Below are 27,315 nucleotides of genomic sequence, written 5' to 3'. Positions count from 1 at the left end.
GGAGACAGACACCCTCTCTATTTTTAAGATTAGGACTAAAACTTTCCTTTTTGATGAAGCTTATAGTTAGGGCTGGATCAGGTGACCCTGAACCTTAGTTATGCTGCTATAGGCCTAGGCTGCTGGGGGGTTCCCATGATGCACTGTTTCTTTTCATTTACCTTATTTACTTTGTTTATACTCCACTCTGCATTTAATCATTAATTGTTATTAATCTCTGTTTCTCTTCTACAGTGTGTCTTTTGTCCTGTCTCTCCCCTCAGCCCAACCGGTTGCGGCAGATGACTGCCCCTCCCTGAGCCTGGATCTGCTGGATGTTTCTTCCTGTTGAAAGGAAGTTTTTTCTTCCCACTGCCACTAAATGTTTGCTCATCAGGGGTTGTTTTGACTGTTGGGTTTTCTGTGTAATTATTGTAGGGTCTTTACCTTACAATATAAAGTGCCTTGAGGTGACTGTATGTTGTCATTTGGCACTATATAAATAATAGTTTTCCATGTTCTGCAGCCTGACCTCTTTACAGCTGATGTCATACAGACACCAAACCAATGAGAAAGTCTGTCACCTCACAGGTACACTGCACTGTCTGCTACCACAGAACATAAACACAGATGTACCAAACAATTTCTGAGCAGTTTGGATCACAGTCTGAACCATAAGTAGGCCATACTGGACAGAGGTCATGTGTCAGAGAAGTTTCTGTTTCTCACCACTGAAATCTAGTTTCTGAACTCATTCATTAAAGCAGCTTTTACTTTGAAACTAAACTTTAAACTGTTTGATTGTGGCTGAAAATAGAAAGCTTTAAAAAGCTGCCACACTAACAGAGTTCATCATATTTGCTGACTGTGACCACATGCTCAGAGCACTGTGAGGGTTCAGACGTGTGATGACACTTCAATAAGCTTTCTGCTCTTCTTCCTCATGCTGCACTTCCTCATTTTTAGGGTTCTGGTGATGAGCTGTTAGGGCTGCTCGTCCTGCCCCTCTGCTTCTATAAAACCTCCTGAATTACTGCAGACGGAGTGACTCCCTTTGTGCTAACTGAAGATCAGAGACCTTCATCCACCTGAGCAGGTAAATGAACAGCAGCACTTTGTTTGCAGCTTGGTCTGAATTCTGTTTCCTGTATTTCACTGGTTTCTTTTCTCTGTTGCAGTTTTGGAAGAAAGCAGTGAAGGTGAGAGAGTTTGAGAGTGTTTCTGATTGAACTCCTTAAATGAATCTCAGTTTGATTGTTGCTGTTGTTTAAACGGTGCAGATGAAGGTGCTGCGCTGCTTCCTGATGGGCGTCCTGCTGGCTGCTGGAAACAGTGTGGCTGTGGACGTGAACTGGCTGACTGGGATTGTAAAAGCCATCAGGAAAGAGTGAGTGAATTTATTAGCATTCACCGGTAATTTTCCAATTTTTTCATCAAATCTTTGAAACTGTTTTCCTGCTTTTGCTGAGAGTCCTTTTAGGGCACCCATCAGTCTGTCACCTAAGCTTTGAAAAAAGTGGCAGTTGAACTCAAACTGGCTGCTTTTCTTTCTTTATGTGGGGACCGTGCATAAAACCACTGGTGTGTGTGGTTTTTATATATATATATACCTTTATTAGATAGTGTACAGGAGAGAGAGCAGTAGAGGAAGACATGCAGCAGAGGGTCACAGGTCAGATGCGAGCCCAAGCCCTCTGCACCAAAGCCATGTGGCGTATGTGGTCACCTGCTCACCCACTGAGCCACCCCAGGGCCTCTATTATATTTTTTAATATTCCTAAATGTTATTTTTATTTTACTTTTTGTGCTCATTTGCTTCAGTTTGTCACCTTGTTGTTGTTTAATAAATAATCCAGAAACCTGCAGATGGAAATCTGTCTATATGAGTAAATCTGGCCCTTGTGCATTCAAAGCTATGGGGTCAGCTTTAGCAGAAAGGTCATGCTCTGGGTCACCTTTTCTTTTGAAGCCCTGGTTTCTTGGTTTCCATGGTGACACACCCCTTGCTAATTTGTGCTCACTGACACAAAAAAGGCCACAATTCATGTCCATGAACACAAACTCACAGATACAGTCTGAAATGACCTGAGATCTGTTTCTTTCTCCTTTGACAGATACAGACTGAAAGGTCAATTCTGTGTGGCTGCAGCCATCCCACATCGACAGGACTCAAACACACTTGCTGGAGACGTTCTCCACAATGTCCGCTTTTATGAGGGAATGGAAGAAGAAGCTAAAGGGGGTCAAGTATTTGTTGGCAGCAGGGTGATTTTAGCTGCTCCTGCAGGACCTGTGCATGCAGAATATTCAGTCCTGGAAAACCTGCCCAAACTAAACAAATACAAGGACGACTTCCTGCTTATCTACTCTTATCTCTCCCCATGTAGCAAGTGCACAGACAGGAACGACAAACACAACATCCTTAGACAGATTGACAAAAACATTCAGAATTGGAGTGATGGGGCCTTTGTGTTTACAAATGTTTATGACAAACCCAAAGATGGTTTCACTGTCCCCAGAGAGGTTTTGAGATCCTCACTTAAAGAGCTTGCATTTTCGATGGGTGGTCTCCAATATATATTTCGCTGTGCCAACATTCCTGATTTAGAGTGTCACAGCTGCTCAGTACATAACAAAATTTCAGAGTTTTGCATTGACAACAATGCTAAGCCTCATCAGGCAGGAAGCAGTGGGAGCTGGAGACAGAGGAGCCGGAGTAAGAGCAGAGACAGCAGGATCAGAAACAGAGGTGGAGGCAGCAGCAGGAGGAGAGGCATACACAAGAGTCAGAGTGAACGCAACATCAGTGAGAGCAGGAGGAGGAGCATCAGCAGGAGTGAGAGCAGGGGGAACAGGAGGAGGAGCAGGAGTGAGAGCAGGAGGAGGAGCATCAGCAGGAGTGGTTAGAGGAGTTCAATTAAACCAACATCGTCCCTGAAGACAGACTTCCTTTCTGCTCTAAAATGATTTCTTTTCCAACGTTATTTAAATTCTGCTTAAAATGAAAGATGAAAAATATTCTGGTCTATTTTTTCTGAATAAACTCAGCTTCAGCATCAAACCTGCTCCGTGTGTCCGTCACTGTCACAAGAACATCAGCACATTAAACTCAGTCTACGGATATAAATCCCACATCTGCCTCAGAGCGACTCCCTCATCCATCATCAGAGCCCAAAATATATGAAGCAGTATCAACCACACAGGAGCAGCAGCAGAAACAAAGGTGGAGGCTGCAGGGTTAGAGTTCAAACAGAACAATGATGTCCTTCAACGTAACCTGACAGATATCAACTTGCTTTAAAATAATTTTTGTGATCAAATGTGATGGAAAATAAGTGACTCGTTGCTGTGCAGGTATTATCTGTCCAGCTTTAGGTGCTTGTAAAAATTTTCATGCAGAGCTTTCTGAGCTGCTGATGAAAACAGGAAGTTATCATATTCTAAGGTGTAACTCACACAGAGTGAAGCTGCTCATTTGACCTGCACTGAACTGTGAATTTAACATATAAAATATGAATAAACGCTGTGTAATGGGCACATTACTGCTGACCATGCAGTGCTGATTAGTGTGAGTCAGAAACCAGCTTTTATCATTCTTACTGTCTTTTTAAAATCTCTGTGAAGGAAAGAGACACAGAAACAGCTGAGAAACATCTCACCTGCTCAGGTAACTGATGGTTGGAAGGCTGCAGGTGTTTGCTCTGCAGATCAGAACATCATGCAGGCCATCATTTCATAACCACATTTTCCCCTCAACATGCACAACTGATCCATCAGAAGGTCTCTGTGTCCACGCTCACCTCATGTGATCCTCAGTGTACCAAGACCGATTGTTTTCACATAGATGCTCTCAGATTCTCCTATCTGATAATCCAAAGCCTATAGTGCAGGGTGTCTTTAACCTGTGACCGAGTCTACATAATAAAAACAGGAACATGAAAATGCAGCATTTTCTACAGCTTGGTCACAATCGAAAAACTTCTTCTTTTAAAGTATAAGTTTCCTTATTTCTCAGTTCTGGCTCTGTGTTGGTATGATCGTATTTATACTTCAGGGTGTGTTGATCAGCAGTCTTATCTTCACTGTGCTAAATTACAGTATTGAGTTTCAGGTCCTGCTCTGAACCATGATGTTAAAGGTGTCAGAGAAGTTTCTGTTTCTCTCCCCTGAACTCTAGTTTCTTTTTTCCCATAGCAGCTTTTATCGGGAGTGGAGAGAGACAGAAAATGGGGGAAGACACGCGGGCAAATTGGCGACGGGCCGGGACTCGAACCCGCACCGCAACGTGGCATATGTGGTTGCCGGCTTCACCACTTAGCCACCCAGGCGCCCTGAACTCTAGTTTCTAAATGATAATAAATAATAATATATAACTGTTACGTGTTTTAATTGCATTTTGGGAAGTGGGTGAATACTCCTGCCAGATTGTTAGCAAGGTGTGGCTCATCAGCAGCTGGTTATAATTACCCAGTTGGGGTTGGTTTTTGTTTGTGCTGCTGGAACAGGTCATATTTGCTTCATGAGGCAGCTGAGATAAGCATTGTAAATTAAAGTGTTGATAAATAAAAATAATGAAACTTGAACTATATTAAAAATCCTGTGTCTGCCTGCAGTGATTGAAGTCTTGCTGCTCAGTGGTCTTTCCTCACATTCATTAAAGCAGCTTTTACTTTGAAACTAAACTTTAAACTGATTGCGGCTCAAAGTTGAAAGCCTTTAAAAAGTTGAAACACTAACAGAGTTCATCATGTTCGCTGACTGTGACCTCATGTTCAGAGGACTGTGGGGCTTTGAAAAGATCTCTGCTCTTCTTCTTGTCTCGGTCTTCCTCATTTTTAGGGTTCTGAGCTCTATTCTTGCTGCCCTTCACTGGCTCCCTGTGAAATTCAGAGTCCCCTTTAAAATCCTGTTATTTACATATGAAGCTCTACATGGACAGACCCCTGCTTATGTATCAGAGCTACTGAGACCTTCTGACTGCAGCTGGCCTCTCTGAACCTCTAACCAGGGTCTCCTAACTGTCCCACGCTCTGATTTTAAAACCAGAGGCGATCGTGCTTTTGAGGTGGTGGCGCCCAAACTTTGGAAGAGCCTTCCTCAGCCAATCAGGTCAGCTGAGTCTGTGATTGGTTTCAAACGACTGCTGAAAACACATTTTTATGTTTTCTTTGCCTTACTCTTTCCCCTTTAACTTAGTTTGCAACTATTTGTGTGTATGGAAGTGTGTGTGTTTGGGAATGAATGTGTGACTGTGTGGTTGATGTGTCTGTATGTTAATGTGTGGCTTTTATTCATATAAAGTTATCTTTTGGTTTCTCATGTTTGGGAACATACATTTTCCCACATTATTTTTGTGTCCTTGAACAGAGAGAGAAGTTCGAGTCATTTGTCACAGATTTTCTGACATTATTTGAATTATGTTTTATATGTGATACTTCATTAGCCTCAGAAATGAGAAACTGCTCAGTTAGTTTTAGAAAATGATTCAAATCCAAGGTTTTTCAGATCAAGACAAAAAAAAATCTGCTCCTCAGCAGGTCTTAAAATTCAGTAAATAAAACCTCAGATCAACAACACACATTACACAGTATCATTATTTGATTAACAAAAAGACAAAATGCAGAAAAACAGAAGTGCTTGTTTTTACTGGGAACACATGGAAACTTTGTGAAGTGAAAGTTTTTCTGTTTCAGTTTTTATTCCTAGTTGGCGGTGCTCTTACTGATCTATTCAGATCAAAAGTGTTTGAGTAGGTTCATATCACTCACTCACACACACACACACACACACACACACACACACACACCCTGCTGCAGAAGAGCAGGAATCCTTTTTGTTTGGAGCCAAACTCTGAGTCACACAAACCTGACAGGTGTGGTCAGGCACATCCAGGTAGTCCTCCATTAATGCCACCTAATAATACCAACAGGGACATTCCTGCCATGTAAGACTTTTCCTTCATATATCTTTTAATATACATTAAATATACATTTCAAAAGTCTGCTCGAAGCTGTGCAATTAAAGTGAAAAACTTTTAGGGGAGAAAAATCAAACATTAGCATCAGTGTGCACACCCTCTACCACCCATGCTGCGTCAGAAATGAACCAGTCACATTCGAATTGATGTCAAATGGTCATCAGTACACACCTGCCATCAGGTAAAGTTCAGCTGTTCTAGTTGGACTTTCCTGATATTTAGAGCTCACAAACCTGGAGTGAGTGAACTCTTTATGTCCTCTGTAACTAATAATACAGCTGACATATTATCAGCAACTGCTGTAATATCTGACTGTTACTTTTATATATTTTATGGTTCAAAGATCTTTGATGAGTAAATCATCCTCCGGTTTTGCTTGACCAGGAAGGAGCAGACCTGTTCCACACATAATGAGAATATCTAATATAACAGGTAGGAAAGAAGCCTAACCTTCAAAATAAAACAGGAAAATCTAAAATCAAATAAAATGCTGGATAAAGGAAGCAGAGAGAGCGGCAGGCAGGAAACACGGAGGGAGGCAAACATGAGAAATAAAGACCAAGAATCCAAAACTGAGTAGAAGAATATCTACCAGGAAATAAACAGGACCCAGAACTCAGATAAATGCAATAAAACTACAACTCAGCATAAAATACTCCATCATCATAATACACTACAAAGCCAGATACACCTCAGGGACATCAGTCTGTCCTGTTTATCAAGCAGAAACCACCTGCACTGGTGGGCATCAACAACAGAGAGGCAACAACGAGACCCTACCCCAACAGCGGGATGGATCAGCAGGTGCTCACTGTTTTGCGAAATTCTGTTCCCCCGTGGAAATCTGTTCCCCGTTTCGAGAGAGTGAACTGCAGCCAGAGGCGGATCCGACAGTCTTCACGGCGCTTCTGATCAATTTCTCGGTAAAAGTCTTTTACAGTGTTTATTCCTCTCATCAAGAACAACAGCTCTTGTGAATATGAAAACATTTGCTCTTTATTTGCCAAAGTTACACGGGGGGAACCAAATATTTCAGCCATCCAAAATATTGTGTTCCCCCTCCATGAAATGGGAACAAATTAATTTACGAGCAAGTCTTTTACAGTGTCTTTTTACCGAGAAATCGATCAGAAGCGCCGTGAATTCAGTCGGATCCGCCTCTCTGGCTGCATTTCGCGCTCCTGACACAGGGGGAACAGATTTTCACGGGGGAACGGAATTTCGCACAACAATATAGTTTTTGTCATAGTTCTGGCATGACCCCTGACCCCTGGTCATGTGACTACCCATCACCTCTCTGAGAGCATTCATGATGTTTTTGTAATCTCCGTCTCTCGGAGAAAACACATCCAGGCTCATTCTGGCCCCTCCCACTCCTTGCACAAACTGTATATAAAGATGGATGTCAGTGCTGCGATGTCACCCTTTGTTTATTGAATCCATGTTTTGCAGTTGCTTTCCAAAACGGGACAATATGTATGTGACTGAGAAACTAAGAAATGCTACATACTCATACTCACCTATCAGTGGTTAGCCCCACCCCAAATCCTCTGGCTTCCTTTCTGACTTCAATAGGACCAAAATTTCAAAATGACCAAACTCACCCTGACAGCATGAACTCAGTTTCTGTCCCTGATGAAGATCATCCATAAATTTTGTTTCCTGTTGGCTACAAAGAGTTTTTTTTTTTCCTGTGAGTCTTAATATAAATGTGCAATCATAAAACAGGGCGCTTTCAGCTTTGTAATGAACCTTGAACCGTATGTCACTGAAACAGAGAGCAGATTTCTCCCATATTAGCTTCTCTTCATTGGCTCCCTGTTAAATCCAGAGTTTAGACCCGATCAGTGGATTCTGATCCAGAGCCTTGAATAATCTGGCCCCATCTTATCTTAAAGTAGTGCTTTTGAAAAGTAGTGCGTTCACACGGAAACGTTTCAGAAACGATCTCCGTTTACACAGAAACGCAAGATGCCAAAAAATGCTGCAGTTCCTTTTGCCAGGCCACAGGTTGGCGGTGTGGATATAGGAGCCGCAACCATAGTGCGCATGTGCAAGTGCACCTGTTTTCAAAAAGCTGCATTTTTGTCAGTTTACAGGGAAACGGAGGCCGGAGCATTTCAATAACGCTCCACTCTGGAGCCCGTTTCCAAAAGTATTGTTTTCACGCCATTCTCGTGTAAACGGGAGGCTGAAACGCATCAAAACTTATCCTTATTCATCTGGAAAAATCATGTAAACGTGGCCTTGGTGCTATAGAAATTAAAATGAAGTGAATGGATGCTTACATAAATTTGCAGGTAAACATCGTTCCAGGTTTTTTTTTTTTTATTTAGTGATATTTTCTGAGTTCTGAGTTCGAGTTGCCAGTTAAGAAAACATGTCTGTGATCTGTTGAAAGGATTCAGAGTGCAGGGCCCTGTGTGTGTGTGTGTGTGTGTGTGTGTGTGTGTGTGTGTGTGTGTGTAGGTGTTGGTGTATGTGTGTGTGTGAGAGAGGCCCTCAGAGCCTCATCACAGCAGCTGACAGACAGCAGAGGGCGCTGTTGATCTGTAGAGCCAAAACATTACACTTCCTGTCCTGGTTTTTCAAAAATAAAAGCACAAACTGAAGCTCTGGTTTATTTTTTAAGGTTAAAACAGCTGATTTCCATCAGATTGAACCCTTTAACCCCCAGTCTCTGCCTCTGGTTTCCTCTGACAAGCTTCAGTGGTGTTAAACATCTTAAACCGAACATGTGATGCATCGTACTGGAAGACCTCTCATTAAAGACCAGAACAATTTATAAAAGAGAAGAAAGAAGTCAAACAATAAAATGGGGATAAAAACTGAGCCATTCAAGTCAAAATGGTCACAAAGGGATGCAGAGTATGGTGAACATCCAATAAAATAAAACACATGAATAAAATGGAAAAATGTTTTGATGTTTATAAATGTTTTCTTTCTCATTTTGAGCAGATCAGTGACGGCGTTTTAATCAAATATGTATCCAATAATCATGCTCAAGTCAGTCTGATTCCTGTCTCATTTATTTAGTTTACTAATGGAAGCAGAAACAGAGACGCTCTAAAAATGTGGGAATAAAAAAGCTAAAGTTGAAACAAACAGAAGAGTGTGTGTGTGGTTAATGTTTGTGTAAACCTTGACAGGGGTGACATGTGTGCGCTTTGAGGCCCGTTTCAGGGTTCAGACTGTGTTTGGGTTTGAGTTAGAGGCCTGAGACTGAACTCCGCCAAAGAGGGTCCTCACTGTGTGTGTGTGTGTGTGTGTGTGTGTGTGTGTGTGTGTGTGTGTGTGTGTGTGTGTGTGTGTGTGTTTTGCCTGCAGACTGGGATAATCCCAGCTGAGCTGCTGACCTCGACACAAAACCAGTTCAGCAGGAGAGCAGAGACCCCAAACAGACGACAGCAGGGGGCAAAGACAAAGACTGCAGTGACCGTGTACAGTGTGTGTGTGTGTGTGTGTGTGTGTGTAAGTCAGGTTACAGATTTCTTGTGTTTGCCTGTTTAAGATAATGCTTGTCTTCCCTTTACACTCATATGAAACCACTTCAAACGGTGAACTCACTGAAATCACAGCTGCATTAAAAAGTCGGCCTCATGCAGTGACATGAAGAGAATCTGCAAATTCATCACTGCATCACTCTGATATTTAGCTTAAAGAAACATATGTGAATGTAGTTAGATGCCTCCTGATGATGGTTACAGGTTATGTCTCATCCCAAAGAATATGATGGTTTATGTGACAGTCAAGTTTATTATCGTGTCATCTCCAAACTGAGTATCAGCTGCTAAACATCAGTGAGATCATTAATGTGAATCCACAGTAATAAAGGACCTAAACCTCAGCCTAGAGGTACTCCAGATATCACTTTGGAACTTGCAGAGAACCTGAGACTACTACGAGTAAGGAAGAGACTTTGGAGGAAGTGTTATTATCCATCCATTCTCTTCTGCTTATCCTTCTCAGAGTCACAGGAGCCTATCCCAGCTGTCATGGGGCGAGAGGCAGGGTACACCCTGTCACAGGGCCAACACAGAGAGACAGACAACCATTCACACCTATGGGCAATTTAGAATCACCAACTAACCTAACCCCAGTGACTGCGTATCTTTGGACTGTGGGAGGAAACTGGAGTACCTGGAGAAAACCCACATGAACATGGGGAGAACATGCAAACTCAACACGAACAGGCCCGGGCCAAGGTGGAGTTGAACTCAGTCCTTCTAGCTGTGAAACAACAGCACTAACTACCACACCACCATGCTGCCTGGAAGTTGTGTTAATTTTTCAATAATGTTCTTTTGTAGAAAGCGGCTGATTGACTGACTATACCCTGCAAAGAAAGTCTAAGCTCAAAGAGCAGATCACTAATGTGAATAAGAAGAAGAAGAAAGAGCTTTATTTGTCACATACATATACATGCAGTGAGATTCATTCTCTGCATTTAACCCATCACACACATGGAGTATGTAGTACACACAGCACAGCATGGAGCAGCCAAGGGGCGCCCGGGGAGCAACCTGGGGGGGGGGTGGGTTTGCTCAGGGACCCACAGTGATGCCAGCCCAAGGATTTGAACCAGGGTCCTCTCAGTGATGAACCCTCTTCTTCTCCCCTAGGCCACCACTCCCCAACAATAAGGGCCCTAAACCTGAGCCCTGAGGGACCCCAGATTTAACTCAGCAGTCTGTGGATCCTTTAATTCCTGTTTGCATAAAAACAAAGAAGGTGACACTTTTCCGTGTCTGAAACATCTGATTGGAATTTTAGATGTTAGCCTTAGCTAACATAGAGAGCATGATTATTTAAATACAGAAACCAGCTGCTTTGTTTACTGTATGGACCGATAAGTGAAGGGCATTTTCCTCATGGCAGAGTTGGTGTCTCCACAGGATCTAAGCTGAGTCAGAAATGTAGCACTACAGTTGCAGCCAAAACTATATTTCTATTTATTTGCCAATAAAAAAATTTTGCAATCTTGTGATTGTTCTTCATTATTAACATGTAAAAAATAATATAAATACACACTGAAGTGGTGAAGTGCATGAAAACAAACTAATGAGATATTTAGCATGTCTGCAGCTTCAGTATGAGGAGTGATGAGCAGCAGCTGCAAAGAGAGATTCACCAGAAACATGATAACCCTCAGTGAACACTGCAGGTCAGCATGGAGAGAATCCACAAACCACAGGTGATGGGCTGCTGTGTACCTGCAGATGCACACCTGTGGTTTGTGGATCAGTGAGGTCTTCAACAGCGAGCTGTTCAGACACGTCGGAGCAGGAACACGCAGCGAGCCAGAGATGAGCTGCAGATAAACCGCAGAACAAAAAGATAAGGCTTCATCTGCTCAGGAGCCCCGACAGTCCAAACCTGCAGCTTCAAGCTCAGGTTATCTTTAATCACTTTGTTAACTGACAGGAAGTGATTATGAATAAAGTGCTTCAGTCAGAGATTTCCTCATTGCTGTCTCACATGCAAATATTTGACCATCTTTCACCTTTAAGTTTCCTTAGGATGGGAATATTTTGAGGTTGGTTCACTGCTCAGGATAATTTTTGACTCCTATGATGGATCAGTGCAATGCTTTTCAGTCTGTGGACCACCTGAAAACAGCATAATAAACTTCACAGGAAAATGTTCAGTGTGAATAAACTCCTAGTAAATAACCTGGAATAAACAAGGCTGTGGAGTCCCTAGAGGTCTGGACCTGCCCCCCCTCACCCTGCTGGAGGTGGTGAGTGTGTTAAATTCCGCAGGACCAGAAGACCTGAACGCAGATCTGATCCACTGATCAGGTCTGAAAAGCTGCAGCCACCACGTCACGTCATCACTCAGGGGATGATCTGATCTCATCACACACACATTATGCTGGTCTCAGTCTTCAGTTCATTCAGCTGAAGGATGTTCTGGCTTTGAGTTTCCTGAGAGAAAAACCAAAATGCTAAAACTGAAGTTCTTGTGCTCGGCCCCACAAATCTCAGAAACATGGTGTCAAACCAGATAGTAGACATTTTTGACCAGGATATGTCTTTCAATGCGCATATTAAACAAATATGTAGGACTTTGCGCAATATTTCTAAAATTAGAAACATCCTTTCTCAGAGTGATGCTGAAAAGCTAATTCATGCATTTATTACTTCTAGGGTGGACTATTGTAATTCATTATTATCAGGCTGTCCTAAAAGCTCCCTGAAAAGCCTTCAGCTGATCCAAAATGCTGCAGCTAGAGTACTGACAGGGACTAGAAAGAGAGAGCAGATTTCTCCCATATTGGCTTCTCTTCATTGGCTCCCTGTTAAATCTAGAATAGAATTTAAAATCCTTCTCCTCACATACAAGGTCTTGAATAATCAAGCCCCATCTTATCTCAGAGACCTCATAGTACCATATCACCCCAACAGAGCACTTCACTCTCAGACTGCTGGCTTACTTGTGGTTCCTAGGATACTTAAGAGTAGAATGGGAGGCAGAGCCTTCAGCTTTCAGGCCCCTCTTCTGTGGAACCAGCTTCCAGCTTGGATTCAGGAGACAGACACCCTCTCTATTTTTAAGATTAGGATTAAAACTTTCCTTTATGATAAAGCTTATAGTTAGGGCTGGATCAGGTGACCCTGAACCATCCCTTAGTTATGCTGCTATAGGCCTAGGCTGCTGGGGGGGGGGGGTCACATAATGCACTGTTTCTTTTCATTAACCTTATTTACTTTGTTTATACTCCACTCTGCATTTAATCATTAATTGTTATTAATCTCTGGCTCTCTTCCACAGCATGTATTTTGTCCTGTCTCTCTCCACTCAGCCCCAACTGGTCACAGCAGATGACCCCCCCTCCCTGAGCCTGGTTCTGATGGAGGTTTCTTCCTGTTAAAGGGAGTTTTTCCTTCCCACTGTCACCAAGTGCTGCTCATAGGGGGTCGTTTTGACTGTTGGGTTTTCTCTGTATTATTGTAGGGTCTTTACCCACAATACCAAGTGCCTTGAGGCGACAGTTTGTTGTGATTTGGCACTATATAAATTGAACTGAATTGAATTGAATGAAACACAACATAAAGATCTTCAAAAATATGAACATAAATTGTCTTAGAAACCTGAGATGCACACATGCACTGAAACAGCTGGGATTTTCCTCTCTGGGTTACAAATAGATTTTCTTCATGCTAAAGTAGAAAAGGCTTTTCTAATCATTTCTTTTAATGCTTCACATCACATAAAGACTTACGACCCATCAGAAAACTCAGCAGTGTGTTCTTTGTTAGCTCCAGCACACAGAATAAAGCATGCACTCCTCTGATAACGCTAGACCCAATAGGATCTGAGAGCTTTAATAAATAAAATGTCTGAGATGGAATAAAATGACTCTTCAGTCCACAGTGAAGCTGATTTTGACCATAAAACATTAGAATCTTGTAAGCGGTTCAGGATTTAGGACAGGGCGTGCTCCGGCTAAGGTGCCTGTTTCCATGCGAAGCCTCCTGTAGATGTTAGCAGCATGTTTAAAGCCCAGCAGAAGCTTCAGCTGGTTGTGGTGGTTGGAGGTGACGCTATCAGGACACTGCTTTTCACTTCATGCCCCAAATCAAAATGGAGGGTGCCATGAAGCACTCATGATGCTGTGACATTTCTGTTACTCACAGAAAACCTATAATACATCTAAACACAGATGATTGTGTCCTGAGCTGTTGTGTTTTAAACCACACTGGTACTTACACTGCTTTTCTACTAACACTGTGTGTGTGTGGCACCTTGGGGGTCCAGGATCTTATCCAAGCGTAAGATTGGAGGAGGTGGGGCTTGAACCACCAACCTTTTGAGTGTAGATGACCTATTCTCCCGCTGAGCCTCAGCCACCCCCATCCATCAAAAACTGGATGTAAATTTCCAGAAGAAAAGTGTTTAATCTACAGATTTTCTGTTTTGTTCTGCAGCTGTTCGTTCATTTTGGATGAGCTCGAGAGCGCCACCTGAGAAACAGGAAGTCACAGAGCGGATATTTCTCTGGATATATGGATTTTATTTTTAGGACATGGCAAAAAATATCCAAGTAAAGTTTCTTTTGTTTTTAAGGCAAATGAAAAAAGAAGAACAAAGCAAGCACACCAATGGGTCTCCATGCAGAGCACGTCCTCCTGCCTCCAATTCTCACACACACACACACACACACAATTTCTTGGTCTCCTGGTCGTCCTCCAACTCTTCAATTAGCTGCAATCCAGCTTTATTCATACAGCAACATGAGTCATATGAAGTCAGAGCAGCCTGGGTGACTCGGCTTTAATGGTGCTGATTCAGTGTTACTGGAAATATTTTGGACGTGTGGTTTGTGATGCCTGCAGCACAAAATTCTGATCATTATTTACAGTGACTTCAATCAGAAAAATGTCACACTGTAAATCAGTTAGATTAATAAAAACAATATGGTGGTGAGCTGTTATCAGTGTGTGTGGGAGCATCACAGACTCAGATACCTGCTGATCAGTAACATCCAATCAAAATCCAACAGTCTCACTCAGCAAACTGGAGCTCAGCCTTGTTGGACAGTCTGTAAGTCCAATGATGTGCACAGCAGCCACATTATTGGTCAGATAATTGCATTAAAATACTTCAACAGCACAAACATGGCTCTCATACCAACGCTGTAGATTTCTACAGTAGGTTTCTACTGTAACATCTGCTAAACTCATTTCAAATACACACACACACATACACACACACGCACACACACACGCACACACACACACAGCTGCTGTCGGCCGTTGCTGATTTAATAAAGTCATCCAAAGCTTACGGTGGGAAAAGCTCGTCTGATTACCCAGAATGCACTGAGCTGAAAATATCTGTTAATGTGATAAAAACATGTGATGGAGACACACACAGTCTGGACTCATGTTGTGAGTCAAAAACACTGAAATAAAGCAGCATGGATGTGTAAACCCTCAGCCTCCAGCCAATCACAGTGAGTGGAAGTTTCTTCCTGTTTAACAGGAGATTTTTTCCTTCTCTGTCACCAAGTACTGCCCAGAAGGAGTCATCAAATTTCTCTCTCATAGACTCTGAGTTAGCTCCATTAAATCTCTTGATCATTTGCACTCTGGAGCTGAAAATGAAGCCAAAACATGAAGCTCCAGAAGTTGCAGTTCCTCTGCAGTCCAGCAGAGGCGCCACAGTGAGTCAGTCCCCATAGACTCCCATGTTAAAACTTTCCAGCAGAAATAAACATGTTTACGGCCTGATACAGAAACTGCTTTGATCTCTGTGGATAATTCCCCTTCCTAACAGCTGTACAGGGGAGGATGTTTCTATAACTCATCTATTTAAAGTTTGCGTTGTTAGAGGCGTGGCCTCTCTGACTGACAGGTGGATGGTGACACAGGCGGTGTAGCTGCTAGTTGTCTGCTAGGCTTCACCTCAGCTAACTGAGTGAATTTCTGGGATTTTGATTGTATGTTACTGATCATCTGAGTCTGTGATGCTCTCGTACAGTCTGATACAGAATGATAACCATAGCTGATCACAGCACTTCACCCTCTAGTCCAAATATGGTCACTTGACAAAATTCAGACAGCAACTACGTCCATGTTTTATTAACATTATAATTTAACTGATGCTTTCATTACAGGACATTTACACTTTGTGGCCCTCAGGCTTCAAAAGCTGCATAAATAAACCTGATGGTGCAGATAATTACAGAATAATTTGGCATAGCTTTTGAATTTTTCAGGCGCGTTAATTACAGCCTGAGAGCCGCAGGGACCCCTGACCTTTACACCCTGGTTTTATGTATTCAGAAACTTTGAGGGTTGAATACGACAAACAGCTGAAGAAACACCTTATCGTGCCAGGAGAGACTGGTGTCAGTGTCTGTCTGTGTGATGGTGTGTGTGTGTGTGTGCGCGCGTGTGTGTGTGTGTGTTTTCCTGCCCCGTCATCCCCTCAAGTGAAAACAGGTTTAATTAAACGCTCTGTGGTCAGAGTCTGTGTGTGTGTTTTAATCCTCATTTTGCAGCCCCTCAAACACATTTAATTATCACTGCAGGGACTGCACACACACACACACACACACACACACACACACACACACACACACACACACACACACACACACACACACACACACACACACACACACACACACAGTTATTATGCTTTAAACCTCTTGAATATTAATTTTTCAGTTCATTGATCTTTAGTGTTTTATTGTCCACACATTAAATTTGTTCATGTTAAATACACAAACCTACACACACTTCACTGCAGAGGGAGGAGGGGGAGGAGTCTGCATCATCATCATCATCATCTCCTGCAGTCTTGTATTAAATCTTAATGATCCGCCTCTCAGAGACGTTTTTGTCCCCATGCAGTGACAGTGTGTGTCTGAGCGTCTCTCAGCCTGCAGCAGTACTCTGTGTGCTGCTGTGAGTTATGCTGTGATCCTATATGTGTCTGATGACATCACAGCGGCCTCTGACCACCCTGCTCTGAGGCATACGTCAGTGTGTGCGGTGTCTGAGGATAAATTTATACCACAGGGTTGTCTCTGTGGATGTTCGACTGCTGCAGGAGGATTAAACCGCGCCTGTATCAGTGGACCTCGGGGTCAAACTCACCTCGTGGCTCCTCCCCCTTCTCCGCAAGCACTGTGTGCATCATTTAGATTATCTGTGCTACAAACACACATGGGAAGCAGCCCTGTGAAAGATGCTTTACTGGATGACCTCACTGTGTTTGTGTGTAAATCTCACGCAGGTGTCAATGCAGTGATGGAGCTGCTGCTGCGTGGGGATGATAAATGTTATTGATAAGCCAAGACGACGATGAAGCTGAGGGGAACCCATAAAACACAGAGAGGAGGCTGTAAATTGTGGAGATTTAATGAAACTAATGGAGTGCAGGAAGTTCCTCTGTTCATCAGGAAGAAGTTCAGAGAAGAGCACTCAGGAATCACTAACTTACTTTCTTTCCTACAGACTGAAACCAAACAAATGCAGAACCATTTTATTAACTAAAGAACTGCAGCTGGAAACAACTCCAAGTCAGCACCAGCACCAGCCCACAGCTATCACCTCATCTGCACTGACACGAAGGAGATGCAGAAGGTTTTAGGAGCCAGCTCAAAGACTAATTCTGTTGTTCTAGTTCTTGTTGTTCTCGAGGATGTTCTCGTCCTATTAGATCTGTTGTAGATGTTATAAGACAGTTTTAGGAGTCATTAAAGTGGTTAAATGTGGCATATTTGTGCTAAAACACACATAAAAGTGAAGGCAGTTGGTGCAAAATTGAATCCATGTGTACTACATGTGGACCCATGCAGGCTGAATGTGGGCCTAAAGCAGCCAAACTGGACCCAGCAGGTAGCTAAATGCAGGCGCAATAAATTGGATCCAGATGGACTGAATGGAGATAAATCCCAGATAGCAGACACATGTGGGCCACACTCGGGTACCTTTGGCACTTATGGGATGACCTGCCTGTCATCTGGCCCATATACGGTGGCCTAGTGCTTGAGTTAAAACCATCGGCTGAGACTCACAGTGTTCGGCATTAAAAACAATAAAGCAGAAACAACCCCCTTCCACGAGGTTCCACTGGTCACCTGAAGGTCATAAAGGATTCATTGATATGTTCAGTGTTTATTAGAGAGAGAAAATAAAAGCATGAGTGAATTGTTCCTTCTGTTATTTGTGTGGTTTCGAGCTGCCAGTGGGACTCTGCCTTATTTCCTGACCATGTAAATCACTGAGGCGTCATTGGAGCTGCTGCAGACAGACAGTAAATCAGACCAACCATCCCACAGGACCGGAGAGCAGGGGGTGGATGTGGTATCCAAATAAACAGAGCCCGGGCTGAAATCCTCTCTGTTCACACTGACAGATGGACAGACGCTGCCCCAACAGACAGAGTCTCCTCTGTAAACCCGTCCCACGAGCGAGGACCTCCCCACGCCAAACAACTGAGAAGCAGACAAGAGCTTAAAATCAGAAATACTCGCCATGCGGACCCCATCATCCAGCTCTCCTCTGCCCTCCTTTACCTGGTCAGGTAACATCAGCTGACCTGGATCAGGACAAAGATCAGCAGGCTCAGCCAGCCGTGCTGTGACCATCTGAGGGACGTCACAAGGATATGATCAGCTGTGAGTTTATTGGTGCTTGAGTTAGATTAATGTCAGGCCTTTAAACAAACATCAATCAGAAATCAGCAGCAGTGAGACGTCATCAGGTTTAATGACTCTGCACTGACTGCATGTTCAGTTTTACATTTGAAGGCCATCATGGCTGCAGGATGGAACCTGGACCTGCTGTATTTGAACCAATCAGAACATGAGCTCCTCAGACAGGAAGCTGCTGTTGGGATCGAGCTGCCGAGGAGCTCCGACTCATTTCCCTGTGTCTCCTTTCAGACTCACTCGTATCAGAGGGCATCCCGATAAACTCGGTGGAGACTTTATTTTCTTAACTGTCACATTTTTAGGTTATTGTTATTTTATTCTCAGCGAAGGAATCATGATGTTTCTTTAATTTATTCTTACGTTTTTTAAATTTTATTTTTAACCTTCTTTAAATGTATTTTTATTTTGAAATTCATTTTGCATTTATTGTGTTTTTGTGATGAAATCTGTAAAGTGTTTTTTTTATATAGGAGCTACACAAATAAACTTTGTTATTTTTGCAGTAATATGATGCATAAACATTGTTCAAAGATTATCAGAATCGACAGATTCTTCTTCTCGTGACTTTATCGTTACACTCCCACCGTGTCTGCCTGACACCCTCAGCTCACTCAGTATAAATAAATAAAATCACCTGGTTCATGTGGCATCACTTCACTGATTCAACAAAGTTTTTCCATCCGATTTCTTTGATTTGTTTGGTGAGGTCATCTAGGCTGGATTATCCCATGCACAGCTGGAGCCGTCCAAGAGGCAAATGAAAAAAAAGATCTTATCCGAAGTTTATTTTCTTAAACATTAGAGCTTGGAACCATATATTATCAAAACATTTACACATACAGTACCAGTCAAAAGTGTGTCCAAACTTTTGACTGGTATTGTATATTTATTATAAGAAAAAGATATCATCAGGTAATGCAGTCTGTATTTTACCTGCCATTTTCCCCCCTACACTGATGAGACCAATAGTTTCTCCCAAAATTAACTAGCTATTATAGATACAAGCAGAAGTGGGACCCATCCATCCATCCATCCATCCATCCATCCATCCATCCATCCATCCATCCATCCATCCATCCATCCATCCATCCATCCATCCATCCATCCATCCATCCATCTTCTTCCACAGGAGCAGGAGCAACAGCCTATGCAGAGAAACCCAGACCTCTCTCTCCCTAGCCACCTCCTCCAGCTCATCTGGGGAAACACCAAAGTGTTCCCAGTCCAGCTAAGATTTGTCATCTCTCCAGCATGTCCCGGGAATGCCCTAAAGCCTCCTCCTAGTAGGACATGCCCAAACCACCCCAACTGGCTCCTTTCAATGTGGAGGAGCAAGGGCGCTACTCTCAGTCCTCCTGAATGACTGCATTCCTCACCTGATCTCTAAGGGAGAGGACAACCACCCCTTGGGGACATAGATCAACCAGTAAATCACGACAGTCGTCCACATCACTGCAGCCACAGCCCCAATCCGTCTGTCAATCTCCCGCTGTCCTCACTCGGGAATGAGATGGAGTTAGAAGTGGGGTTACAGAGGAAAAACGGGGATGTACAATTTTAATGGCAGTTTATATTTTTTGTAAGCTAACATGAAGCTGCTCACAATCACAGCAAATTTATGACCTGAAACCAAACCAGGCCCGCTGCACCTCACAACTGAAGAAGCATCCAGGGACACTTTGCCTGCATTCATTTTTATTGTATTTTATTGCTTATATAAATTATTTATTTTTGTTATTCTGTTTCCTCTGTCAGGTCATATCAGTCATATTTGTACTGATCTACTTGATGAAAACGAGATAATGAAGGTCTGCAGGTTTATACAGGCTTGTAAGAAAGGCTGATTTCTCCTGGACTGCAGAGTTTCATGTGTTTGTTCAGCAGCTTGATCTTCTGAGGTGAGTAAACTTGTTTGTTAAAGAGGTTTTACTGTGATACGAAGCAGCCCCGCAGCTGTGACGCCTCCCACTCATCCTCACCGCTGTGACCCACCTGAAGAGAAACCACCTTTCCCTCTTCATCACTGAGCTGAACAAAAAGGCCACACTGAATATTTCATGACCCTGACAGCATCTGTAATTACCGTCGACCCACCGCAGGAGGAGAGGCACCTTCATCCTCCTCTTCCTCAGTAAACCTGCACACTGAGAGGATTAAACAGCTTTGGACCTGCAGCTTCTCTTCTGTTTCATACACGAGGCTAACAAGGGATTAATTAAAGCTGATTATTCGGAATCTGAAGACAGATCTTTACTCTGATTCTGACTGAAGGTCCATCACAGCCTGAAGCTCCTCTCATCGATATTTCAGACTAACTGTGAGCAGCAGAGTTTTCTTCCCTGGATCAGAAAAATACAAAATAATTTGCTGCTTCACATTTTCCATTTATTTCAGGTCATGAAATAAATGGAAGCCTGGAAGCCTGGAAAACAGACTACTGTTAGTGTGTTGCTGAGGGCAGAAAACACTTCTGCAGCAATGAGCTCATTAAAGATGATCTCCCTGGCTCTCCCTTATTTCCTGTCTCATATGGACCTTCAGAGTCAGATGGGAGGAGGATGCTCTCTCTGTGATGTCAGCTCCACACTGATTTCTGCTCACTAAATGCAGCACATAAGCGCTGATTGGCTTCCCCTCTGTAGGCTTCCAGAAGCTGGCCAATCAGAAGATTGCAGGCTTAAAGGGGGAGGAGCTAATACAGCTTGTTTCAGACAAAGGATGAACAGAGAGGCTGCACCGGGGCCCTGGATCAGATAAAGAAGCATTATTATGAACTGTGACTAATGCAAAGCTGCTCTGGGACACAGTTTTCATCACTGACTTTGGAACAGGGGCAGCATAAAATCCAAACATCCAAATCTTAATGTGAAAAACAGCCGCTGATCACGCACTTAAAGGCTGTCGGTGAAGACGAACAGGCAAGTAACAAGACACGAAACCCAGGAAGAAACAACCCCACAGAGGAAGTAAAACTGAGAGGAGCGCACAAAGACCGACAAACACAAACACAACACTGTGACAGGGAGCTCTTCATCGTGCAGCCCAAGAGCACTTTCTGAGAACACAGAGCAGCGACTGGCAGCTTTAGAGCAACTGCAGCCTCACGTGTAATCAGAATCGATATGTAAGAAGGAGAAACTCTGCTCTTCCCTCTAAAACACTCTGAGCCATTTTAAATGCTGTAATTCAGAAGAATTACTGACAGTAGAAGCGTAATCTGTCACAGTCCGAGCAGCAGAACCGATGGCTCCATTAAACAGCAGCCTGGGACAGATGATGGCTCAGACCATCTGTTTTATAAATTCAGACTTCAGAAATGCAGATCTGAACTGAACCCTCCTGAGACTGAGGCTCCGCCCACTCAACCTGCAGCTCATTAATATTCATGAAGCTAAAGAGCCACCTGGGAGCAGGAAGCCCTGTTCTCTCTCTGCCGGGCAGATGATGACAAGCGCCTATGCACATGTTTTCACTCTTCATCGTCTTCATCAGTGTGTCAAAGTCACCGTTACCCGTTTACCTGTTTAAAAGCAGGACTTACTCGGTGAGTCATGCAGCAGCAGACCCGTGCATCTCTCCTTCATCCTCCTCCTCCTCCTCACTGTAGATGAAGATATCTTGATGCTGTGAACATGTCTGAGCCTGACTGACTGTCTCTTTATTGTCTCCACTCTGACCCTCAGTGACCTTTGACTTCAGACAATCCTGCTGCTGCTCTGGGACTCCCTGAGGCCTGATGAGGAGGAGGAGGAGGAAGAGGAAGACAGATTTACATGTTGATCCCAGCTGAGTCTTGCTTTGAGCTGCTGGAATAAATTTGAGATGTGTGCGTGCAGGTGTATCAGCAGGTTTGAGCCCGTCTTTTTTGCTTTTCCTCACTCGTTAGCTTTAGGCTCTAAAAATGACTTGGACAAGTTTAGTAAAATATTTCTCTTTGCAGCAGAAACTGTGCACACTGGGAGGAACCGCCCCCAGTTACTGATGCCATGACAACAGCGGATTTTGATGAGATGGGAACATGTTTTGACTCTGTAGCATCCAAATCTAACCTCTGCTGGGCTGAAGGGAGAAGCTGCAGCGGGAACAGAGACGCTCACTCATGTGTTCACAGCTGCTTTATGCTCAGACCAATAAAACCCACAGCTTTAACAGCACTGGATCCTCCTCGAGTCTCTCAGTTTAAGGCAGAGTGTTTTCTCGCGTCCCCTCTTCAACCTCCAGCTGATTAATGACACAATTAACCCCCGACAGGACAGTGTGTGTGCGCTTCATTTGCATGTTAAAGATGTGTTCATCAGCGGAGGTCATTACAGGCTGCAGGGCTGCAGCAGGACGCTGACGACCTTTGTTCAGATCTCACTGTCACTCTGCAGAAAGCCCGGCTTAAATCCACCACCAAATACTGTAAGCACAAAGAAATCCAGGCTGGGGGGCCTTTGTTCCACCCTCCTCTCTCTGCCCTGGATTCACATCTCTGCACTGCAGACCGTCAAATACCCGAAGCAGCGATCGGCCTCATGGGGAGACACAAGCTTTAAAAACAAGCAGTGAATCCTGAGAGATGCTGAAAAAGACACACAAACAGAGACATAAACAGACACACTCAGCACAAAGACAGAAAGACCAACTGAAAGATCCTAGATCACAAAGATACACACAAGAAAAACAGACACAGAACGACCATGAGTCCGAAAACGAGTGAAAGATGAAAGTTGACCAGAAAGACACAAGTGATTCAAAAAAGACACATACAGAAGCAGACACACAACAAACCAAAGAGACTGAAAATAAGCAGCAAGACAAAGCTGAATGGAAAGCTCACACACACACACACACACACACACACACACACACACACACACACACACACACAGTCACCCTCCTCAGCCCCGAGTCAGCGCTGGGTCCGGTGTGATCAAACACACGAGAAACACGTGTGCTCACATTCACACTGGTCTCCTCTTCCTTCCTGAAATTAAGAAATCCACTCAGGGAAACCCATTCAGAAGCTGCCTGAGAATCTGTCAGATTTTAGTTCTCCTTCAGTCTGTCAGTGATCAGTTATCAATAATCTGATCCGTGATGATTCACTGCAGACAGGAGCTGCTCACAGAATGATTGTCTGCTTTTCATTTTTAATTTTCTGTCCATTGATGAACATTTGGAGCGTAAAAAAGTGAGCAGGCAGCAGCTCAACAGCCAGAAAAATATGAAAAGTGATGTTTCTGAATGAGAACTGAAGGTGAGTGTGGACAGGTGAGTGCTGTCAGCTGACTATCAGGTGATTTTTGGCCTGTCAGTCACCCTGCATTAAGGCTTTCAGGGGTCAGAGGTCACAGAAGTCCTGCTGCAGCTGCAGGTCGTTACGACTAAAAAGATAAACCTTCTTAAGGTGGAATTTTTCTTTTGTTTCCCCTCCTTAAACAGTCCCAACATCCAGAATAGATGACCTGATTTCTGAAACGGGGGCAGAAGAAGCGTCCAGCAGCTGTTTCTGTCTCATTAACAGCTTCTGTGCGCAGGGGTCGGTCGTCTCCTTTAACTTCCTCTTTCATTGTTTTGTTTCTTTGTGTCTCCTGTGAAGCTGCTGCAGGTTAAACACATTTTATTGGCTCTCTGCTGTTTGTCAGCCAATCAGATAATTAACCTCCCTCATTTTCTCCTTTTCTCTCCATCAGACACACACACACACACACACACACACACACACACACACACACACTCTCACCTCTCGGCTGGACTGTCACTCATCCCTGCTGTGCAGATGGTTTCCATGGAAACGGGAGGAAACTGCAGTCCAGGTCTGTCAGTGTGATGGAGGGATGAGCTTTAAAGCCTCGTTGCAGCCAAACGAATAAAGAAATGGCAAAAATATTATTTCTGAAACACAACATTTTCAATTCTTTCAATTTTTTGCTTTTATTTTGAAAGTACAGTGCTTTATTTTTTAATAATTTTAAATCTCACATTTTCTAAGTATGACATTTAAAAACGTTTCTGAAAATTTTCACTTTTATTCCTGAGACATTGTTATTTTGCACTCATCGTTATTTTATTATTATTTTTGTATTTTGCATTCCTGTTGTTTTTAAAGACATTTTATTTTTAAATTATACTGTTGCTATTTTGAATTTTTTATCAGAATAAAAGCATTTGTGATCTTTTATATGATTTTACTTTGAAATTTTGAGCTTTTATTTGTGAAACACAAATAAAATGTGCAGTGTGGGATCTCTGAAACTGAAAGTGACTCATTTACCGTCATCAGGTGGTTTCAGTTTTTTGCAGTGAACTGATCAGTTATTAATGCAGTTAATCAATAACCCTGAAGGACACTGCAGTGTTGCTGTTAAGCCCTCTGGGACCTTTGACCCCACAGGTCGGGCAGTGAAACAGCTGATGAATGAAGCTAATGTCACTCATGGTCATAGCTTGTGTTGTTAGACTGAACATAAGAACAGAAATCTCTCTCTCCTCTACATCACTTCCACTCTCAGTGTTGCACAGTCTGTATAAAAAAGATGGCTGAAGCTTCTTAAACCAGCAGGTGGCACCTCCTCTGATGCTCCTGCTCAGCTGATCTCATCAAGCTCTGAGGTCTCAGCCAGTGCTCTCAGGCCTGACTGAAGAAAACATGAGGAAGGAGCAGGAAGTGTGTGTGTGTGTGTGTGTGTGTGTGTGTGTGTGTGTGTCGAGGGGGGGGGTGTTGGAGCTACACAATTCTTCAAGTCACAAGCATTTCTGCGTCAGATCCCCACCTTGGTCATCACGGCTGGTTTCAAAACACTAAGATGTGTCCATCCCTCTGAACCCTTCAGAGCTCCTGCTCAGTGAAATCATGCTTGGACTAAAGATAAAGAAACACAACCTGAAAACAACCCCGAGATGAGCCACAAAACATCCTGCATGAAACTTTTAACCTTTGACCCCTCTGACCTGCTGATGTTCAGCCTTGTGCAGTTTTATTTAGAGACAGCTCTTGGTGTGGATCAACTGCAGGTCTATGTGCTACAGGCAGGAAAACAGCAGGCTGAGGTGGAGGCTGTTTTCAGTGAATCAGTGAGCTCTGAGCACCATTTGTCCCCCAGCAGCATGAGTCAGAGAAGAAGAAGAAGAGGAGGAGGAGGAGGAGGAGGAGATGGCAGCTGATGCAGGAGATTTCCTGCTGATAATCTGGACTTTGACGCATCTGCGGGTCCCTCCACATCTGGATCCATTTGAGACCAAACTGACTCGGATTTATGGATTCAGCTCCAGTTCAGATCAATTTTCTTTCCTTTGATCGATGATGAAACCAGCACTCTGTGATTATTCACACAGATTCAGGCAGGATGGAGACAACAGCTCATCCACTGCAGAGGAAAGAGTTTAAAATCCTGTTAAGCTTCAAAGTTAGACACCACGTTTCTAAAGCATCCAGAAGCCTCAGACAATCGGGAAAAAGGCTTCTTGTTCACCTGTTTAACAAACTTCCTGAACACCTCAGAGCAGCTTAATTTGAATCAAACCTGCAGCTTTTCTTTGCTTTTGGTTCTTTTTGTTGTTGTTGTTTTTTTGTTTTATTTTTTTATTCTGTTGGCACTTTTGATTCCAGCTGATGTCTTGTGTGATTTCTTCAGTTCTGAACCAAGAACAACGAGATTTAAAAAAGGTGGAACTTCTGCAGGTACCTGAAGGCCCTTCAGCTTCTGTTTCTGCTGCCACCAAAACACTTGTTTGCTTTTGTGGATGTGATTTTTTTATGACAGTTGGTACATTTTAGAAGCTGCTCTGTTTCAGCATGAAGTTTGTCTGCAGCACAAATGTGATCAGGACTCTTCAGAGGAGATGAAAATGAAGCACTGAAAAAGTGTCAGCTGTTGTGTTTTCACTCCAACAGTGAACCCAGCTGATTTTTAATGCTAAATGATAGATTTTAAATATATAACAGTCCAGCTGAAGTGTATCCATCTGTGACATGTGTGTCTCTGATGTGAATGCCAAAATCCAAAACCACCTCTCTGAATGCAGTTTTCCTCATTTCAAAAGTGGAAAATATAAGTTCATGAATCGGTGGAGTGGAGATGATGTGGATGGTGCTGCAGTGTGCAGACGAACTGAAGCTGGTGCTTTCCCTCCTTTTATTCATGATTCTGATGAAACCGCTGCAGGAGGAGACGATCGAATCAGCTGTCAGGAGTTTGACTGAAGTGTTTGCGACTGAAATCAATACGAGAAAGAAGAGAAGACTCTCATGTGTGTGTGTTTGCAGGTTAAAACACACACACACACACACACACACACACACACACACACACACACACACACACACTCACCCACGCTGCCGCCCACGCAGACACATAAACACTCTGCTGGTGTGCGCTCAGCATCATGAACATCACAAACAGACTCCATTCTGAAGCTGTTTCAGTTTCCCAGTTTGGAGAAGGAACATGAATGAATTCCCTTCCTGGGCCACACAAACAGCTGCAGCACCTCACTTTTGTTTATCCCGTCCATCACAGAGGTCACACTGAACGCATGAAGGCAGATTTGGAAGGTGGAGATCAGCTTGAGCTGTGCCTCAAACGGTGAATCCACGCCTCAGACTAACACACTGTAACTGGTTCTCAGCAAAAACAGACCAAACTTCAGTCCAGAGAACATCTGAGATGGTCCATGCGCAGCACCAGGTCTTCATTACTACACCAATGACTCGCTGTGAAAAAGCGCTGATCCTCAGCTTCATGCCCACATTTAGAGCGATTCTTCTCTGAAGTGTGTCTGGGACACTGTGAGATTGTGGGTTATAATAATAATGTTTATTTGCATTGCACTTATTAAAACTAGCACTGCAAAGTGCTTCCCAGAAACACAGAATAGAAGAACAAATTAGGAGGAAATTATAACAACAATTTACATATCAGTTAAAACAGCCCACCCAAGACTCAAGAGCAACATCATATAGAAATAAGATCAAGTGTCATTCCACTGTAATGAATAAGATAGACGTCCCATTAAAGTCTAGAAGTTAAAAGAATAAGTTGGAGTTTATGCTCAGAATGTCATGGTCCTGGGCCGTCTGCCCAGCATTTTGTGTTTAGTTCTGTCTTCCCTGAGTTTTGTTGTTTTGATACGTTTGTTCCCCTCGTCCCTGTCTCCCCTGCTCCATGGTCTTGTCATGATGTCTTGTCCCTGACCTCCTGTG

The 27,315-nt window shown here is 43.3% G+C and overlaps 1 protein-coding gene across 1 annotated transcript; it reads left to right on the top strand.

Moving 5' to 3' along the window:
* The first annotated feature begins 884 nt into the window (after positions 1-884).
* On the top strand, positions 885-3,029 carry LOC115772991 (uncharacterized). Its single transcript, XM_030719474.1, has 4 exons — positions 885-1,075; positions 1,158-1,178; positions 1,260-1,366; positions 2,094-3,029. The coding sequence occupies exons 3-4, from the start codon at positions 1,260-1,262 to the stop codon at positions 2,884-2,886; spliced, it is 900 nt and encodes a 299-aa protein (XP_030575334.1). The 5' UTR covers positions 885-1,075; positions 1,158-1,178; the 3' UTR covers positions 2,887-3,029.
* The last annotated feature ends 24,286 nt before the right edge of the window (positions 3,030-27,315 follow it).

This window comes from Archocentrus centrarchus, chromosome 22 (genome assembly GCF_007364275.1).
Source record: "Archocentrus centrarchus isolate MPI-CPG fArcCen1 chromosome 22, fArcCen1, whole genome shotgun sequence".
Classification (NCBI taxonomy): domain Eukaryota; kingdom Metazoa; phylum Chordata; class Actinopteri; order Cichliformes; family Cichlidae; genus Archocentrus; species Archocentrus centrarchus.
Note: the sequence above shows the minus strand (reverse complement) of the source record. Positions and strands in the feature narration are given on the sequence as shown.

What these genes read in the sequence shown, in the direction of transcription:
- LOC115772991 (XM_030719474.1), top strand. Translation starts at nt 1,260, where the DNA reads ATGAAGGTGCTGCGCTGCTTCCTGATGGGCGTCCTGCTGGCTGCTGGA. An exon ending in GTAAAAGCCATCAGGAAAGA is followed by an intron (nt 1,367 to 2,093) that starts GTGAGTGAATTT and finishes CTCCTTTGACAG; the next exon opens with ATACAGACTGAAAGGTCAAT.